The sequence below is a fragment of the Patella vulgata genome, chromosome 3 (assembly GCF_932274485.2).
Source record: "Patella vulgata chromosome 3, xgPatVulg1.2, whole genome shotgun sequence".
Classification (NCBI taxonomy): Eukaryota; Metazoa; Mollusca; class Gastropoda; family Patellidae; genus Patella; species Patella vulgata.
In genome coordinates, this window is record NC_065881.2 from 13680694 (window position 1) to 13702213 (window position 21520).

Genomic DNA, 21520 nt, shown 5'->3' on the forward strand with positions numbered 1-21520 from the left:
TGCTGATTACACTATTTTGCTTGAATACACTATAACGTTTTTTAGGACTTCGAATTATGTCTTATGGTTTGGATTGTTCGTACTTGGTTTTATTTTCTTATAGTTTTTTAAAACTAGTTTACAATCCTGGGCCCTTATTCACGAAAACTTAACTTAGATAAAATCCAAATTTTAGTAATTTGATTGGATAATATTAGATTGATTTTAGTGCTTAGCCAATCAAAATTGAGGTATCTACTAAAATTTGGATTTTATCTTCAGTTAAAATTTCGTGAATCAGGGCCCAGTACATTTATCTGTTTAAAAGTATGTACGCTATTAAATGCCCATTCAGATATGTGCCGGCGTTTGTTTTTTTTCAAATTCATTTCCAATCCAATACATGGGGATCTATTTGAATGTTCGAACAATATCAATTGTCCCTACAGGTATGTGCGCCGTATTTTGCGGGACGCCACGGAAATTTAAAGTATTAATTTCGAAAACTACATAGAGTCTCCATATTTTTGATCGAATGCTATCCGTCTTCCCAGATATAAATGCTAATTTACCTGTAGTAGATTTGCTAATGTCGGGATAGCTAGAAGTTGCATTACTTGGTTGTTCGGAACACTTCGATAAATCAAACTTTATCTTCTCCATGACAAATGTTGGATTCATGGCAAAATATTTACCAATGTCCTCAACTCTGCATGATGCGTTGTTGTCAATATTATTTAATGCGCCAACCAGACAATTCATAAACATCTCACCTTGACTATAAATGAAGAAAATAATACGAATAATAAGAATAACTAGATCTGTCAGGCAGATATGACAGCTTTCATATTCATGGTCACTTCCTGTCACATGTCACGGGTTTATAAAGAATCTCAAAACGAAAAAGGATAATAATAAATCGGTCAAATTCTCGCTAAGTTATCAGCTAAAATATAAGGAGAAACATTTCATCCGGGCTAAAAAAAATGATCCGAAAAATATAAAGGGAGATAGCTGAGACTTATATTCTTGGAATCCCATTGACTTCCTGTTCCAGAGAAGCTTCAGAAAAATTGATCAAACCTTTTAAAAACAGGAATGATCAGAAAATGGCGGGAAGAAACTAAAAAATAAATGGCAGGAAAATATCGAAAAATAAAGATAACTTTGAATGAAACCTATAGTTTTGCAATCGGATTGACCTCAAATTTAGGTCAAATTTGTGAATTTTGAAATTCAAGGAAAACAATTGTCCAGTAAACAACTATGTCGACACGAAAAACTTCACAGTGAAAATTCGAAATTTTGAAATTTGCAAATACCATATGTATTCATTTTAGTATTAGGAGACGGATTCACCAAACTACGACTTAATGTGTTTATTGTCAAGCCCGTTAATGTGGATTTTTCACTATTTTTCATATTCAATTATACATGGTGACATCAGATATTTTTTTAGGCATTCCTCCACGTAATCAGAAAATGTAATTCCAATATCTGTATTTCACGTTTCGAGATGGTGACACTTCCGGATCGATAGACAATCTTCATACTGTGTGCACCCATCAGCAGTGTCTTAGCTAGCACAGGAAAATCCGGGCAATCTGACTTTCTTTTTTCGATTTTTTGAAAATTTTGATCCTTAATTTCTCCTTGACAATTGGAATTCGTAATAAGAGTTGGCTGTAGTTCCGCGTTTACCACCAAAATGTCCCTTATTGAACACTGCATGGCGTATGCCACTCTTCATTAGCCCAGTCGGTGCACGAAAGTAGGATGTTAAACCCCAGTTCACTTTACCTTACCTACAAAGTTGTTGTATTTGGATGGGGTCAGTTATAGTTTCATTCGGTGTGGTGTAACACTGAGGTAGAACATTGGGGATGGATGGTAATGACGTACAGCCAGTAGAATTGCTAATGTCGGGAAACAATTTAAGATTATTTTTGTAATTTCAAAATATTTAGTAACCGCAATTGAAACAAAATTATTTGACGTTTCCGCCTACACTTCATCACAATCCAACTGTCAACGTTTTGTACGTGAACGTGTACGTAAACGGCAACGGTACGTGTACGACAACTTGTACGTGGTGTTTCGTCCTATAGCTTAGCATCTTTGAAATGATATGTGAAATCTTATAACTACAGTAAATTCCCTTCAAGCATTGTCAGATGAACATTCAGTTGTTATCAGTCAGACATGAATCAAGGGAAATAACTCCAACCCCATTTAAGTAGGATTCAGACCATATTAATTCTTAATTGTAAATCAGGCGTATTCGAATTATTTGAGGTTTCTTTTCTGAGAGACTGAGTGGCTGAGAGAGGGAGGGATAGAGAGAGAGGGGGAGGGAGGGAGAGAGAGAGGGGGAGGGAGGGAGGGAGGAGAGAGAGAGAGAGAGAGAGAGAGAGAGAGAGAGAGAGAGAGAGATTAACGTCCAACTGACAAAAAGAAACATATAGCTCTTTATAACATGGAGTATTATAACACTACTTACCTACAAAGTTGTTGTATTGTAGACGGATCAGTTATAGTAGTATTAGGTGTGGTATAACACTGGGGTAGAACACGTGATATCAATGGTAATGACGTACAACCAGTAGATGGTTGCCACGTCATACCATCACACGCATCAGTATTTAAACCACCAGTAATATTTATGATGTCATCTCTATTCTGACGTAATACAGTGACAATATCACTTTCTGTACAAATAATATCTCTACTGATCATTTTCTCTGATAAACAACTCACAAGACCAGGAAAATATCTGTAAAAATATTAAAGAATTATATTTTACTATGAAGAAATATTTAAACGAAAATGTTGAAAAGACAGAAACCAGGAAGTTCTCTGATAAAAGCACCGACATTACATCGCATATATCGCATATGAATAGTTAATTGCGTTGGATTCAGGTGTTCTGGAACGCGCAAATTGGTCTGAATTTTACACTACACCCGTTATTAGTGAGAGAGAGAGAAATGGGGTTTAATGTACACTCGACACAAACTAGGTCATTTCGGGACTAACATATGGTTTAATTGTATTTCAATAATTCGCTTGCGCGTAGGGGTCTTTAGCAGTGGGAGGAATCCGGAGGACCCGGAGAAAACCCACGAGATTGGACAGGCGACCCTACTCCTTGTCACGTACAACCGGGGATTCGAAACCACGCCAGTTGACTCAATGACAGGCTTTATGATACAGCGCGCGCACGCTAACCATTCAGCCATCAACCCCCCCCCCCCCCGTTATTAGTGAAAGCTACACTGTGCGATTGTTTCTACCGATCGTTAAATAATGTACTCTCGTGGCAAAAGCCATCATTAGATTCAATGAAATCATAATTTGCATAAATACAGAAATAGGTCATCTATATCTTAAACGACACAGAAGTCGAATCGAATCGATTAAATTACGTTCTGATCTTTCAGTAATGTAACCTCAGGGAAAAGGAATCCATCAAATTCAGTGTAAGGTTAAAGTGGGTAAATGCAGAAATTAATTAAATAGATCTGTTATGATAAAAGGTAGAGAAGCCGGATCTAGCAAATGGCCACCCCAAGGATGGTAGTGTCATCATTTCATTCAAGGTAGGAAGTAGACTCGGGTAAATGACCATCGGCAGATATACTGTAATCTCGCTGCAAAAGGTCATCAGCCCGATGGTCGAGTTAACATTTCTTTCAATCTAGGAAGCAGACTCGGGCGTAAATGGCCATCAGCAGATCTACTGTCATTTCGTACGAAATGGCCACCAGCAAGAGTTTTGTCAAGGTAGAATATTACTCGAGAGAAAATGTCTATCAGCAGATTTACTGACCCGGTTAATACAAAATAATAACTTACTGACAAGCTGACATCTGTGATATTTCAACTGCACTTGTTATATTATCAATGACGTCATCGCAATCTTTGTCAACCATTTTAAAATATGTGGCATTAGAACATCTATCAATACGGATTCCTGTTTTACAAATATTCAAGATTCAAATATGTGCTTTATGTGCTACTTTGTATGAATCGAAATGTGAAATTCGGAAATCTAGATATAATTCAGTGAATAAAACTGACTAATTCTCTGATGAAGACTCTTATAACACTTCATTCTAGCCACAGGCAACTATTTTAAGCTCCGTGATATGTTGTGAGTAGCAATTATCTTGTAGCCGGATAAACATGTCTATAACCCACTGTAGCTGGATGAACATGCCTATAATCCTCTGTAGCTGGATAAACATGTCTATAACCCACTGTAGCTGGATGAACATGCTTATAACCCACTGTAGTTTGTAGCTGGATGAACATGCCTATAATCCACTGTAGCTGGATAAACATCTCTATAACCCACTTTAGCGGGATGCACATGCCTATAACCCATTGCACTCGATCGGCATTTTTTTTATTTTCCAGTGAATAATAGCATTTTGTTGTTTTCAAGCGAATAACAGAATTTTGCAATTTATTACCGAGTTTTAATTACATCTTGACAAGGTTTACAATCTGTAGAGGTTAGTTGCGATTGTCCAGAGTTGACTGTTCTACCCATATGCTTTGTTTATTGTTTTCCAGCGAATAATATTATAATTTTTAAAAACTAATTTACAATCCAGTACATTTATCTGTTTAAAAGTATGTAGGCTATTAAATGCCCATGCAGATATGTGCCGGCGTTTGTTTTTTTTTTCAAATTCATTTCCAATCCAATGCGCCGCATTTTGCGGGACGCCACGGAAATTTAAAGTATTAATTTCGAAAACTACATATTTCATGGAGACTATAATATAGTCTCCATGTTTTTGATCGAATGCTATCCGTCTTCCCAGATATAAATGCTAATTTACCTGTAGTAAAATTGGTACTTCCGGGATTTCCGGAAGTTGTATTACTTGGTTGTTCGGAACACTTCGACAAATCAAACTTTATCTTCTCCATGACAAATGTTGGATTCATGGCAAAAAATTTACTAATGTCCTCAACCCTGCATGACGTGTTGGCAGAATTTTTTAATTCACGCACGAGGCAGTTCATAAACATCTCGCCTTGACTACAAAAAAAAGTAAATGATGATGATGATGATGATGATGATGTTGGATGATGGATGATGGTCTTATTGTTGTGCCGAACCAATGCGCAAATTACAATCAGAAATAGATTAATTACATTTGTACACTAAAATTAACATTTGTATCTTAAAATTAACATTTGTATCTTAAAATTAACATTTGTATCTTAAAATTAATATTTGTTTTACAAATCAGATATTTGGCATAAAACATTTGTGCATTGTATTTTGGTTAAATTTAATTTTAGTTATAATGATAAAATTTATTGTAGAAAATCAAAAAATTAGTCTACAGTTACATTTCATCAGAGACGTACAATGAAAAACAATTCTCAAACCCCAAATACAAATCTTGAAAAACATTTCTCCAAAAACATTTCTCGAAATTCATCGAACCGGAACTAGAAGGGTGGTACGAAAAACCAGGGCCCCGTGTAAAGATATAAGAATAGGCGGTAGTGCACACTGTATGGCGTATGCCCGTCTTCATTAGTCCAGTCGGAGCAAAACAGTGGAACGTTAAACCCAATTTCATTAAATTTTTAATATTCTTACCTACAAAGTTGTTGTATTTTAATAGGATCAGTTATAGTCTTATTCGGTGTTTGGTAACACAGAGGTAGAACACGTGACATCAATGGCAATGACGTACAACCAGTAGAATTGCTACTACCAGTAGATGGTTGCCACTTCATACCATCACAAACATCAGTATTTAAACCACCCGTAATATTTATGATGTCATCCCTATTCTGACGTAATACAGTGAAAATATCACTTTCTGTACAAATAATATTTCTACTAATCATTTTCTCTGATAGACACCTTACAAGATCTGGAAAATATCTGAAAATAACCAAATAGAATTAATACACATTCTTTATCATACATGTTCTGTAGAAAGCCTATTTCGTAAAACACAAGAAAAAGTCTTATTACGTATACGATTGGAAATTCATACTTTATAAGACAAGTATAAGTCATAGTTTGTACACAAGTCAAGTTTCATATAACATCAATATGTCATGTTTTGTATATCCTGCATGCATACATAAGTTATGTCTTGTATAACGTCATGTTTTGTATATCATCCATAAATAACGTTCATAAGTCATGTTTTGTATATGATGTATAAGTTATGTCTTGTGTAACGTCCATGCGTTTAACAGTTTAATGCTTTCTGTTTTTTGCGATGAGGGCGTAGTCAGCTTCAGTGGGAAATAGTCTGGCGGCACCGGCTTATTCCTACGCGTGACGACTAGAAATTTCAAAGTAAAGGAACTAGCTAAATATTTTAGTCCATTATAATCGTATATACGGTATATACGGTATAACGAAATGTATCATAATAACTGTGAAACATAACTTACTGACAAGCTGACATCTGTGATACCTGAACAGCACGTGCTATATTATCTATGACGTCATCACAATCTTTATCAAGCATTTCAAAATATTTGATATTAGAGCACAAGCTGGTACTGTTGACGGATGATGCTAAAAGGGAAAATATTAAAAGAAATATTAAAATCTACAGGCACCTTGTAACAAATAAATTACCACCCTTGTGGAAACACGGTTTCAATAATGCCGATAATAATTATTTCATTATAAGGAGGTAGTATGTGTCGTATTTAGATGAGTTGAGTTTATTATGGATAACATTGGATCGTATTAGATACTATCCAATGATACTATTGAATAATGGTAGGTCATATTGGATACTATTGGGTTGTATTTGGTAATTTGAATGTGTATATAGGGTAATATTGGTAGGAAATAGGATAATATTGGTAGGTAATAGGATAATATGGTATCGTATTGGATAATTTATTGGATAATATAAGGTCGCATTGGATAATATTGTTTCGTAATGGATAATATTGGTTGGTATTCGATAATATCGGGTCTAATTGGTCAATATTGGGTCGTATCGGATAATAGTGGGTCGCATTGAATAATATTGTGTCGTATTGGATAATATTAGGTTGTATTGGAAAATAATGGGTCGTATTAGATAATATCGGCTAGAATTGGTTCGTTTTGGTTTGTATTCGGATAATATTTGGACGTATTGGATGCTATTGGTAGCATTGGATCATATTGGGGTTGTTTTGGTTGGTATTCGGAAAATATTGGAAAGAATTGGACAATATTCGCAGGCACTGGACAATATTGTGTGGTATTGGATAATATTGGATCCTATTTGGGCGTGTTGGATAATATATTATGTTGGATAATATTATGTCGTATTGATTAATATTGGGTCGCATTGATTACTATTGGGTGGGATTGAGTAATATTTGGTCGTATTGAATACTGTTGTATTGTATTGGATACTATTGGTTGGTATTGAATAATATTGGTTTGGATTGAGTAATATTGGGTCGTGATGGGCGGTATTGGATAGTATTGTATAGTATTGCGTGAGCAGTTTTGATGAAATCATCTTTCTCTAGCAGCAGTGACAATGTACGCCATGAAGCAACTGAACAAGAAAACGGTTACAAACCTTGCCCACTACAGGTAACTGTTGCGGTATTATACTGACAAACTCTATATCCATTCATCCACGATTCCATGACCCATTCACCCTCTAAGCAAGCCTGCAGATTTATGGGACCTTGGTTTTTCGAACTACAGATATAAAATGAAATGAAATGTGATTGAACGTAATTAGACATTAATTAACATATCCAGACCATAATCAACTCAAGATGGTTATGCTAGCCTACGATCTTTAGTTGATTATGATCCGATTTACAGCAAAACTTTCCTTCACGATTTAACGATTAAATGGATAATCGAGACAATGCTGTTTATCGTACTGATGATCGGGGCTAGGAGGAAATTTCAACCGCTTAGTTCTCGGTTCATAGTGGATCAATTTGAATGAAACTTTCAGCAAATTGCCTTTACATTATCTAGTTTTTAACTATTATAGTGAGAACTGTCAACTCGTTATCGAATGTATCTTTAAATGCAGAGTCACATCTATGATAGATAGAAATGAAAATAAACAAAAATGGACTCACCTCGGACAGTAGAACCCTATTTTCCATGCCTCCTTTAAAATAGTGCTATCTCCACTGTAGTATTGTCCTCGCTCACCATCATTATAACCAAGATGCTGACATACTATTCTGGCATCTTCGGTCGAAAAATAGTCAGGATCACAAAAATAGGCAGTCTTGTTAGCCCTGGTAACTAAGAGTCGCCCGGATGAAGACCCACCTTCTATAGAAAGCTCAAATTCTGAAAAAAGGAATGTACAACAGCTCTACAAATGTTTAATAACTATGTAAATATTATTTAAATGTTTTAGTTATCATTTAAATACACTCCGCCCGATTATAGGGTTCATATGCCCCGTTATCCCATTACGTCAGAGCTGATACAATTTACGACGGCTTGCCTAGAGGTAAACTGGCAATGTCATAGACAATATTCCCACTTCTCCAGATGACAACATGAAGATGGCACGTTATTCGGGATTCAGGATTCCAATAATCAGCCAGCTCTGGCCTACTCTTATATCGAATTCCAACTACCAAGGGATCTTTTATGTGCACGCCATTGAATACATAGGATATTGTTTCGTCCACCCGAACGACTACACAGCTGTCTTTGTCAGATCCTCCGCCCTGCACCACTGACAACGGGAAACCACGCCGGAAACTGCACATGTAACATGTCTCCGTTGACCCGTTAAGTCAGAGCTAAGTTATAACAGATTGGTTTGACGTATTAAACAGCATTGTCCAAGACCTAAAGCTACACCTGGGGATTGAGTTATAGTTATACCATGGACCCATGGTTATAGAATAATGAAAACTACAAATGAAAAAATACAAAATACACTTGTTATCACCACGGACATACTGTCTTTTGATCCAAATATACTCTTCCAAAAAAAGTAGGGGATATTCAGAAACAATACAAATTACTTGCTATTATTATTAGAGGTAACCAGTGTATGTTAATAACAGGCTAATTGCCTACACATGAACTTAAACCGTTCATATGGGCGGCTTATCTGACGGCCCCATTTCACTCGCAAAGATGTACACTGTCAAAAGTGAAAATGGACGTTTTTGATTTTTGTCTTAATAATTAGTAATTGCTCCACCAATCCTCAGACATTCAGCAATTCGTCGTGGCATGCTCCTAATCAACCGTCCAATCACGATTTGGGGCAATCTGACCCACTCTTCTTGCAGTGCCATGGACAATTCTTGCAGTGTTGTCGGTTGACGTTGACGTCGACGAACACGTCTCCCGATCACATTAAACGTAACACACTAAAACAAAGATACGTTAAACAGGAATTCTTATGCAAGAACCGAGAGGACAGCAAACGTGGATAGGATAAACCAGCAAGCGGCAGTTTTCATCAACTCTTCCTTGAAGTGTCAAATTTGACAATGAACCCCTCCCACGTGTATGACGCTATTGCGTGTCGCATGTGCAGCTCAGTGGTTCTGTTGGGGCGATAAGTTCTTCATCTGTGAACATACTCTCAAAGCATGTCAGGTGTCCATGACTATTTATCATATCACAACCTGCATAGGTATTTGCATTTCAATATCCCCAATTGTTTTTTTGTTGTTTTTTTTGAATAGTATATTTAGAGCACCATTCACTGACAAGGGAAAACACGCTTGAAAACCCTGGGCAACTTATGCGGCCAGCACCGGGATCAAACCCCGAGACCTTCTGTCAGTAAACAAGCGACTTACTAATTGAGCCACCGTAGCCTATGGCCTGAAAACCCAGACTGAGCCAGTGACTTACTCATCCAGCCACTGTGAGTTAAAAACTTAAAAACTAATCAACGGTAATTCAATATTTAAAAATTCACTTACTGTCATTAGGTTCCAAACATCGAACAGCAACATCGCTATAACAATAAGAATCGGTGGTATTGCCCATACGACTGCTATCACAATCTCTGAGATTAGTTTCAGAACCAAGACACTTCATAGCTGGGAATAGTGGTCGTCTTTCATCCGAATATTTGGAGTTTTTAGTTACTCCTCCCTCAAAACCACGTGACCGACACAATACGTCTGTCTCTGTCTGATTCCACAGGTCGTTACAAACCGAGCCCCATACATTATATTTCTTGATTAGAACTCGACCATCTGGCTGGATCACAACGTCTTGGATTTCATCTAAATGGAACATTAAGTTATGAATGACAAAGAAAAAAGACACTTCACGCAAAATAGAACTCGTCCATCCGACTGGATTGTCATATCCCGGCGTCCATCTAAATGAACAAATAAGTTATGAATGACACAGAATTTCTATCTGCAATGATGATACCAAACATCAACCGGCTGGACCTCCTGTTTTAATTTGACTTTTGTTATGAGGAAGGCAGCAGATAACCTACCCTCTCTTCTCACGTCAGTGAATTTTAACACCGTGATTTAAAGTGGCATCGCTAGCCTGGAGCTCGGGTGTTCGATCCCTGCATTGGCCGATTTTCCGGCGTGATTTCCCCTTGTCAGTGATGCAGGACGGAGGGCCTGACAAGGACAGCTGTCTAGTCGTTCGGATGGGACGAAAAACCGAGGTCCCGTGTTCATATTGGCGTGCACGTAAAAGATCCCTTGGCAGTTGGAATTCGATATAAGAGTAGGCCGTAGCACATTGTATGGCGTATTCCCGTCTCCATTAGCCCCAGTTTAGGAGCAGAACAGTAGGAGGTAAAACCCCATTTCATTTAATTTCATTTAAAGTGACATTTTTATATAAAGAACGGATTTATGTTTACCTATAGTTTTATTACTCCTTCATATTATGTAAATATTCTTAATTAAATCGGGGTGGGGGGGGGGTGGTGGATGGCCGAATGGTTCGCGTGTGCGCGTTGTATCAAAGGCCTGTCATTGAGTCAACTGGCGTGGTTTCGATTCCCCGGTTGTACGTGGCAAGGAGTAGGGTCGCCTGTCCAACCTCGTGGGTTTTCTCTGGAACATCCGTTTCCGCCCACTGCTAAAGACCCCCATGCGCAAGCGAATTATTGACAGAAAATTGAATCATATGTTAGTCCCGAAATAGCCTAGTTTGTGTCTATAATATCACTTGTCTATAATACCACGTATTGGACGCCATATTTGTAATAAACAACAACAACTACAACCTACCTGACACTGTGAAATTGTCTTGACAAACAATTGCTATTGGTTTAGTACAAAAGCCATATTTTAATGTAAAGGGACAATCAGACAATTTAGATTCATCACCCGTGCAGGTATACTGCTTTCCGGCGTTTGAGCGATATCCTGCGAAGTTGATTGGTAAAGCATGCCCTTGGTTTGACAGATTCAGTTGTCGACATATCACATTGTAAGCTGCTGGGTTTAGTTGACCAGGACAGAACATTTCCCATTTCTTCTCCCGGTTAATCATTTGTACCTCACCCGATGTATTGTGATAACCAGTGTTTAGACGAACTGAAAACAAAATATAAAATTGTAAATACAACAAAAAATGAATGTGTTGTTTGTGTTTGTCAATGAACTAAAATCAAAACGGGTTTAACATATAGTCCTATGCTAATGAAGGCTATTAGTTGGTTTTACGTTGACAGCGATTTTTCTGTTCATTCTTTATCGAAATCCAACTGCCGAGGATTCTGTCACGTATGGTAGAAGTTTAATTCTTTTACCATTATGGAGGGAGAGCGAGAGAAATGGGGTTTAACGTCCACTCGACACAAACTAGGTCATTTCGGGACTAACCTATGGTTCAATTTTTTTCAATAACTGGCTTGCGCGTAGGGGTCTTTAGCAGTGGGAGGAAACCGGAGGACTCAGAGAAAACCCACGAGGTGGAACAGGCGACCCTAATCACGTGTAAACGGGAAATCTTACTTTCCGATCCTTGTGGCATACACCACGTACAAGGAGAAACCAAGCTGATAGATCCTGACGGTTTTTCTCAGCCAACATAGGGATCGAACCCCGGACATCCTGCTTGGTTAACCACCGACTTACTCACTGATCCACCGTGGCTTGTATTTACCGTGAAACAATGATAAACACCGCATAACTATTTTAAAGTGAATGCTGTCTTGTATCAAAGACAGTAGGACGTTAAACCTCACTTTATTTCATTTGCATCAAAAACATTGACATTTGCATGTACTATGGTAATTTCGAGAGTAACACACGTTATTTAAATGTCTGACAATTTGCAAGCGGGTTCAAAACGTCGACGACCCGAACACAGTGATCGAACCCCATTTTCAGCTGTTTCTTAGTTTTGTTATAAAAGACATGTACTTCACCTTCTCCGTAACAGAAGACTTCATGCATCATTTCTCTACCGCATGATATTTCTGATGGCACTGATGCATTATTGGCGATCCAGGTCCAGTTACCTGCATTGCGACACACACTAATAGCCGTCTCAGATCCACTACAATCCATTTCAGATCTCCACGAACCATCACTCTGAAATAAACCAATGTTTCATAAGAATGATTATAGGTTCATCATAATATTATTGGATCAAGTGGCATCTTGAAATCAAATATACAAAGAAGGTCCAAAATCTACATGTCAGAAATGTCGCTTAAGGTCCTACTTTTCTGCTCCAGCAGGACTAATGAAGACGAACAGCGTTTCCATATACCCTTCATTGAGGTTCAGCTGCCAGGGGTTCTTTTGTGTGCACTCCAACGTAGTATTGTTGTCCTATCCGTCCTTTTCTGGTGTGGCTCCCCCTTGTCAGTGATGCAGGACGGAGGCCCTGACAAGGACAGCTGTCTAGTCATTCGGATGAGACGAAAACCCGAGGCCCTGTGTACACAATGGCGTGCAGGTAAAAGATCCCCTGACAGTTGGAATTCGATATAATAGTAGGCCGTAGTGCCGCTGTCCGGGCAAAATTTCCCTCATAGTACACTGTATGGCGTATGCACGTCTTCATTAGCCAAGTTCGGAGTAAAACAGTAGGACGTTAAACCCCATTTCATTCCCATCCGTCCTGCACCACCGACCAGGGAAAACCCGTATGCAAAATCCAGGGGAACTTTCTCGGTAAACGCCGGGATCGAATCCGGCACCTCCCTTGCTTATCAGCCTGCTCCTTCCTGGGCCACGCTCCACATCTCAACTGATGGAAGGAGAAATGACAGACCACCGCTTCCCCACTTTTGAAAATCGGTGGCTTCTTAACAATGTTCCTAACTCTTTAGTTCGCATCGGGATAAAAGATGAACATTACATATTTGTTATTGTTTTTTTAGTGCTTACCATTGCAGGGTCTGTCTGGACCAACCTAAACAAAATAAAAATTCCTACCTTTGGCAGTTGTAAATCTGCGTGATAAATTTCACCATCAGTGTAACCTTGACCTCTACATATAACAGGTGCTAGATTGTAAGCATTAGGTGAACATACAGGCCCTTCTTGTCCCCGGATGTTAACATATACCCGTCCATAGTTAGAACTGACACCATCTTGTAATGACACTCGTGGCACTGAAATATAATATTCATTATTATTGCTACAAAACATTTCTATAATGTGATGAGAGAGAGAGAGAGAGAGAGAGAGAGTTTAACGTCCACTCGACACAAATTAGGTCATTTCGGGACTAACATATGGTTCAATTTTATTTCAATAATTCGATTGTGCGTAGGGTCTTTAGCAGTGGGAGGAAACCGGAGAATCCGGAGAAAACCCACGAGGTTGGTCAGGCGTCCCTACTCCTTGTCACGTACAACAGGGGATTCGAAACCACGCCAGTTGACTCAATGACAGTCCTTATGATAAACGCGCAAGTGCTAACCATTCGGCCATCCACCCCCCCCCCCCTTTTAATGTGATGAGAATTCTTGTTATATAGCCGACCATGGCTCACGTTTGGAAATATTCCCCTATTTATCATGGATTGTTTCCCTTATTTTGAGTGAAGCCCAAATCACTACAATCCCGAAATTGTACAGCACAGAAAACGCTTACGGCGTGACCCCCCCCCCCCCGATCCATTCACTTGATGAGATATATATACGTTTCGATTTTGTAGTTTGCAATTTATGTGTATTTCGCGTGTCCTGTACGCCGATTTGTCTTATTTTTGTGTATTTGGTGTGTCCTGTACGAGGGTTTGTGTTTTTTGTGTGTATTTGGAGTGTCCTGTACGAGGGTATTTGACGTGTTCTGTACGCCGATTTGTCTTATTTATGTGTATTTGGTGTGTCCTGTACGCGGGTTTGTCTTATTTGTGTGTATTTTTTGTGTCATGTATGGGTGTTTGTCTTGTTTGTGTGTATTTGGAGTGTCCTGTACGAGGGTTTGTGTTATTTGTGTGTATTTGGTGTGTTCTGTATGTGGGTCTGTCTTACTTGTGTGTATTTGGTGTGTTCTGTATGTGGGTCTGTCTTGTGTGTATTTGGTGTATCATGTACGTGGGTCTGTCTTATTTATTTGTGGGGTGGTCATCCTGTACTTTCTAATATAGCACAGAGTAGTTTATTTGAGTGTTAACATCAATTTGACGAACATTATGATTAACTTTCACGGCCTACACTCGCCGATCCACCGTAGCTCCTTCAATAAAAATATAAACAACTTAGATTCTTACCATCCGCTTCATTGAAACAGAATACTGCAGCGTCATTTCTAGAATAGGAGCAATTATTGTTCTTATCTTCAAGCTCATATTGACAATCTTTCAGAGTCGTTTCGTTTCCATCACAACGTACATTAAACCACCACTTGACGTCGTTGTTATAGTTATAGTATACTTCCTTGGCCAGGCCTGACTCATAACCTTGACCTTTACAATATACAGAAGCTGCCGTATTACTCCAACCTACGGAACATATTCCTCCCCATAAACCATATTTATAAACCAATAGTCGTCCGTCATATGATTCCATTCTTATTGTATTTTCTGCTACTTCATCTAAAAAAAATAAGTACAGTTAATTTTGAATATATTATAAATTACTAGGTAAATAAAGGTATGCAGATGGTGTTGATGTTTGAACCATATTTATAAACCAATAGTCATCTGTTATAAGACTCAATTCTTATTGTATTAACTGTTATTACACCTAAAAGAAAATGTTGAATATATTACAACTCTTTCAATTACTATCGCTAACCCTAGACCTAGACCCAACCAGTATCCCAACTCTAACCCACAAACTCGTCAACATCCACGTGGCCTAAACCTATTTACATCTCGTGAACTTGGCGAAATCTTTAGGTGGCTTCAATATTTAGACCAAGCCTAATTAAACCCATTAAATAGAAACAAACATGTTTCGTCTCAAATCCTGATTAAAGGGAAGAACCAATAAAATCAACAACTCCCCCCTCACCCCACCCTTTCAATCCTCAAAATACTGAAGGGTGTCGAATGTCACTGAACACAAGGAATTCTCAAATATTTGTTGGTTTCCTAAATGATTCACCTGTTTCAGAACCAATAGCATTCACCAATGTTAGAAATTTGTATTGTATCTTGGGAGGAAAAATAAATCATTCGTCTACCAATAACTTGTATTCGTAAAAAGAAAATGGAGAAAAATAAGTGGTCTTAATCCTGATTGTGTGCTACAAATTACATACTAACCTGGACTATTTGTATTACACGTAATAACAGCAGGACCGGAAGTACAGTTTAAATATTCATATTCTGATGACTTGACCTTTATATCACACGTGTTGAGGTCATCGTGATTAGTACAAGAGTTGATACGAACACCAAGATTAACACTGGTAGTCTTAAATGGGTTATATGGTATTAAATAGCCGCCATTGTTAAAGCCGATCTGTTTGCAGACAGCACCGACCGTCTGATTATTCACATTGTCTCGACACACTGAGAATAAAGTCGGTTTGCCATTAAGTGATTGATACATCTGAACTAATCCTGTTCTATTTTTATACTGGGTGTTCAAACGAACTGAAAGTAAAAAAAGACAAATAATACGTTTAATCTGAATAAAATTGTCACTTCAGTCTGGTTTTCTTTTGCCTTGAAGGCCTACCAATGCCCTCGTTGGTGTCTAATAAAATGACCGTGTACAGATGGATTTCAAAAAGCATGACATATGCTCCTCTTCATTGAAAATGAAAATAAATGGGTTTTAACGTCCTACTGTTCTGCTCCGACTGGGCTAATGAAGCCGGGCATATGCCGTTTAGTGTGCCATGGGGGAAATTTTACGGCCTACTCTTATATATGTGTACACGGGAGTTCCTGGTTTTCGTCCCATCCGAACAACTCGACAGCTGTTCTTGTCTGGTATCTTAGAGTTCCCAGTAGCAGTTACAAACCCGAGAAAAGGCAGAACAACTGAAAGATGAAACAGTGATGGATGTCGATCTTATGAATTTAGATCCACAGCGAATCGCTCCGTTGAAGTATCCCACAGTTTTTAAGAAATTTACAGAATGCTTCCCTTTATAGTACAAAGTATCCCACAGCAATCAACAAATTCAGATATTGTAAAGGGAAGGGATGTGTTTACTATACCCAGTATCCAACATCAATTAACAAATTCAGATTTTGCACAGGGAAGCACTCCGTTTCAGTATTCCACTACTTTTAACAAATAAAAATACTGCACGGGAAGTGTGGTGATTAGCTGCCCAGTACCCTACAGACATTAACAAATTAAGATACTTACTAGCACCGTAACAATATACTTGAGGATAGTAATTACAACCAAGAATTGAATCTTTACTGGCAGGTTTTATACCAAAATTATCCTTCAAACATGCCCCAAACGGTGTATAACTGGTTGGGCAATCCACTTCATTTCTCCAAACAGTTGTCATGGATGTGGTTGGTACACGACCTTTATACAATTCTCCTCCACCAAAATTAAGATTCATACAGAGTGCGTTAGCTTCCTTGTCGCCAAAATAATAACTACTGCACAGATACCCCTTTACTTCGTTAACTTTTATAACAACCTGACCGTAGTTCCCAGATTCTCCACCAACTAAACTGAGTTCATATTCTGAAATACAAGAATAGATGTTAAACAACCACACCATGGTGACCAGAACTCATTTATACCCAGTGGGGTCTACAAATCACACTAAAATAAATTTATACAATATTAAGAATGGAGATTTAGCATCACATCATATAAGGAATCACTATGGTTACGAACTTCACCACCAAGTAAACTTCATACACTGAAATAATGAGTTTCACAATCATACCATAGTTAGGAGTTTTCCCACCAACTAAACTAAATTCATATTCTGAACTACAATGTATGGGGGTTAAACATAACAAATTCATACGCTGTGGGTCTAGCAATTACGCTATAGTTAGGCGATTCACTACCAATTAAACTAAATACATCATCTGACAGATAACGTATTGAGACTTATCTCGCCATAGGAGATTAACCAGCGAATAATCTAATTAAGTGCTTTGAAATAAAACTTGTTGGGGCTTTTCCCACCATCGTAATCTAAAATAAAACGTATTGGTACCTTTCTCCCAATCGTTCGAAGCTACATGCTTTGAAATATAACGTATTGGGACCTTTCTCCCAATCGTTCGAAGCTACATGCTTTGAAATATAACGTATTGGGACCTTTCTCGCTATCCTTAGGAGCTTCATGCTCTGAAATATAATGTATTTGGACCTTTCTCACCATTCTTAGGAGCTTCATGCTCTGAAATATAACGTACTTTGACCTTTCTCACCATGGTTAGGAATTTAGTGCTCTAAAATATACCGTATATATGGCCTTATCTCACTAAATAAATTAAATTAGTGCTCTGACAATAACGTATTGAGACCTTTCTCGCTATCCTTAGGAGCTTCAAGCTCTACAATATAACGTATTTGGACCATTCTCACCATCCTTAGGAGCTTCATGCTCTGAAATATAACATATTGAGACCTTTCCCACCGTGGTTAGGAGCTTCATGCTCTGAAATATAACGTATTGGGACCGTTCTCACCATGGTTAGGAGCTTCAGCACCAAATAAACCAAATTTATCCTTGGAAATATAACGTATTGGGACTTATCTCATAGTAGATTCATATTTTACTAATAGTAAAGTACATACATACGTTATAATATGACGGATTTGGGTTCAACATTCGCATTCCGATTCCCCTCCTAATTATAAACTTATCACTGATCATAAAATTAAATACTTACCATCGTTGTAACATATGGCTCCGGCACTATAAAAAGAGCTGCAATTGGATCTGCTGTAATGCTGAGAACAGTTGGAGAGGTTGTCTTCACTTCCTGTACAATCATAGCTGTAATAAGCTCTGTCATATTGATAATTATACACGTCGTCAGCTTGTCCTTCTTTAAATCCCATCTGTCGACAAGCAACTCTGGCATCGTTATCATCCCAACCATAACCACAGACGCTGTGGTTTTTACCGTTCTGATAAATCAACACATGTCTTCCATTATCTAGGACGATGTCGTTTTCTGGAGAAGAAAAAATACCATTTATGTAGGTTTATGCCGAGATGGTTTGATTTAATGAAAAGAAATGAAATGTGGGTTAACGTCCAAATGTTCTGATCCGAACTGGGCTAATGAAGACGAACATACGTGTACACCATACAGTGTGCTATGAGTGAAATTTTGCCCGGACAGCGGCACTACGGCCTACTCTTATAACGAATTCCAACTGTCCAGGATAATTTACGTGCATACCAACGAGTACACGAGACGAGTGGGCGTCCCTCCAGGTGAGTAACTGTCAGGTCATTTTAATGCATCATGACCAAGGGGAAACCAAACTGGACGAACATTTTTTGCCCGGGTTACCGAGTAAGCCTAATCAATTGCACTAAACGTGACTCTCTAAACAGAAGCCCGGAGAAAATCCACGAGGTTGGAAAGGCAAGCATATTCCTTGTCACGTATAACCGATGAATCGAAACCACGCCACTTGACACAGTGACATACCTTATGGTCCAACGCACACGCGTTAAACCATTCGCACCTATCCCCAACTTCGAAAGCTTACATGGATACTATATGCATGACGTTGCAGAAATAAATGAACAAAAATTGCCTTACCAGCACATTTTCTGTATTGGTTTGTATCAAACGTTTTCATCTGATTTGTTATGTCCTCCTCTGAACAATATTGTCCTAGATAATTTAGATTGCGTTCAACACACGATCTGATTAAACTTTGTTGGCTGAAATATATGAATATCACTTCCTTACTATTTTAGCTAAATTAAACGAAAATAAAAATTAAATGGGGGTTAAATGTCCCACCACTACTCTTCTCCGACTTGTATAATGATTTTAAGTTACAATTTCATATTTTTAAGTTATATTTTTAAAATGTATTAATATAAAGCCCTAAAATAGATGGTATCTATAAACAGTCCTACCTTGTTAAAGAATAATCCTATTAATCCTATAATTCACTATTGCCCTTTGAGAAATTGGCAAAATATCATTTTCAACTTCAAATTCAAACGTTTGAAGATAGCTATTCCATGGTGGGGAATAGGAAACAAGGGAGGTAATTGTGTTATTATTTCCAGTGTGAAGATTTTTGAGTGTGAGAAAGATAACCTATGATCGTATAATAGTGAGTTGACAACCTATTGAGCAAAACACATAGAAATAATTATGTTTTGACTTTCTTAGAAAATATGAAATTGTAACTTTAAATAATGTAACATTAGTATTCATACTAAACTTAGGCTGTCTGTTTACAGTTATCTCCGCTTAAGAAAAGGCAATAAGCTAGTTGACCGAAATGTTAAGCCCAAAATCGACAGTGTTAGACGAAAACACCAAGTAAATTTTGAGAATTTTAAGAAGTATATATACTTCTTTCATTTAATAAAATTGAAAAGGTTTCATTAGTCTTTGGTGTATAACAAATGTGAACCGGAATAGGACTGCATTACGAAACTGTATACTAATTGTTGAATATGGCGGTCTTTCGAGGTAGAGATCTATTCTACAAGTATGAAGTAAGTGGATCTCTTTGTGCAGAATGATTAGCATTGTAACGTCATACAATTGCTAATTGGCATTTTATTTTTTTATTAAAAGTCTAATGATGAAGTGAAAGTATTAGCTTGTTTTCATGGAGGTAATTAAAAATCCATATTGTAAGCTTTAGACAAAGAGCTGACAGGTGTCGCTATAATAGTTAAAATAGTTAATGAAAAGGGAATATGCTGAAAATTTCTAAGAGATGATATGGTCGTTAAAAGTACAGTGCAATATCGATTGTCTTTGCTACCGTTGCTACGAATAATAAACATCTCGATTATCTATTTTTAAATTAAATTATGAAGTGACAATCGTGTCTAAATCGGTTGAAAATCAAAACCATCAGATTATCGAGGGAGTTGAATAAATGTTTAATTAATGATTCATACAAGAGGCCAAACGAAAGTTCTGTAATCGACAGACTTAGCTCTCACACAATGCATCTTTAATTCTATATTCAAGATTCCTAATGCAAAGATACATAGTTTTCCATTTGTATCAATAAATACAATGATTATGTCTTCGGGCCTGTGAGCTGGTCGGGGTTATAGGTCCGTGCTGACAACTCTATTCACAAGGATTACAAGAGTGTACTTACCCACACATTTTGTGTCTTGGTTGACACTTGACCATAGTTAACTGATACAAATTCAAATCTTTACACGGTTCGGCCAGATATATATCTACAAATAATTAACATTAATTCTCACACAATAAAGTTTTTACATAAATTCGTTCAAATCAGTATAACGAGGATCAAGATCATTTGTAAAAAAAATAAGTAACACATGTCCACATAATGCTTAAAACCATCAATTTACACCCAAAAATATAGTTACCTTCTGTGCAGGTTTCAGCAGAGAATCCAGGAAGAACAGCTGTGAATTGTGGATGTCTATTTAATGTTTCAATAACAGCTTGGGTAGAACAGTACTCATTATTCCAAAACATATTAGATTGCACACATCTTACAGTATCTTCCCAATATCTGAAATATTTTCAACATAAATATCCGACATGTTTATTAGACATATAGAGCATCTACTATAATTCTATTTTGATATAAGAAATATCAACACAAGTCGATAATGTAAAATACGATATGAAAAAAAGACGATTTGCAGATTTTATTTATCACCCCACCCTTTCTTACAAGCATAAATAAATATTATTCTTTGGTATAGATTGATATGACGATATCGATCAGCCGAATATGAAAGTTATCACACAAGAGATGGGTGATATATCTATATTACGTACGGACATCGTCGTTCACCCTCTACAATCAATATATCACGATATCTCCTAAGATATGAAAGTTATCACACAAGAGATATCTACTACAGAATGTGTTATTGGGTGAGAGATATGAAGTTTAACGTCCACTCGACACAAACTCGGTCATTTCGGGACTAACCTATGGTACAATTTCATTTCAATAATTGCTTGCGCGTAGGGATCTTTGGCAGT

The 21520-nt window shown here is 37.6% G+C and overlaps 1 protein-coding gene across 1 annotated transcript in view; it reads right to left on the bottom strand.

Annotated features, from left to right (window-relative positions):
• Nucleotides 1-21520, bottom strand: part of LOC126816140 (uncharacterized) — a 50005-nt gene that overhangs the window by 6106 nt on the left and 22379 nt on the right. Inside the window, exons 17-32 of the mRNA XM_056099694.1 lie at nucleotides 20890-21038; nucleotides 20649-20733; nucleotides 19106-19230; nucleotides 18218-18505; nucleotides 16713-17048; nucleotides 15653-15985; nucleotides 14654-14977; nucleotides 13369-13547; nucleotides 12351-12516; nucleotides 11206-11514; nucleotides 9916-10224; nucleotides 8086-8305; nucleotides 7563-7687; nucleotides 6421-6547; nucleotides 5606-5896; nucleotides 4830-5032 (exon numbers count right to left, since the gene is read on the bottom strand). Of these exons, the coding sequence (XP_055955669.1) occupies nucleotides 4830-5032; nucleotides 5606-5896; nucleotides 6421-6547; nucleotides 7563-7687; nucleotides 8086-8305; nucleotides 9916-10224; nucleotides 11206-11514; nucleotides 12351-12516; nucleotides 13369-13547; nucleotides 14654-14977; nucleotides 15653-15985; nucleotides 16713-17048; nucleotides 18218-18505; nucleotides 19106-19230; nucleotides 20649-20733; nucleotides 20890-21038 (3569 nt within the window). The remainder of the gene's footprint in view (nucleotides 1-4829; nucleotides 5033-5605; nucleotides 5897-6420; nucleotides 6548-7562; nucleotides 7688-8085; nucleotides 8306-9915; nucleotides 10225-11205; nucleotides 11515-12350; nucleotides 12517-13368; nucleotides 13548-14653; nucleotides 14978-15652; nucleotides 15986-16712; nucleotides 17049-18217; nucleotides 18506-19105; nucleotides 19231-20648; nucleotides 20734-20889; nucleotides 21039-21520) is intronic.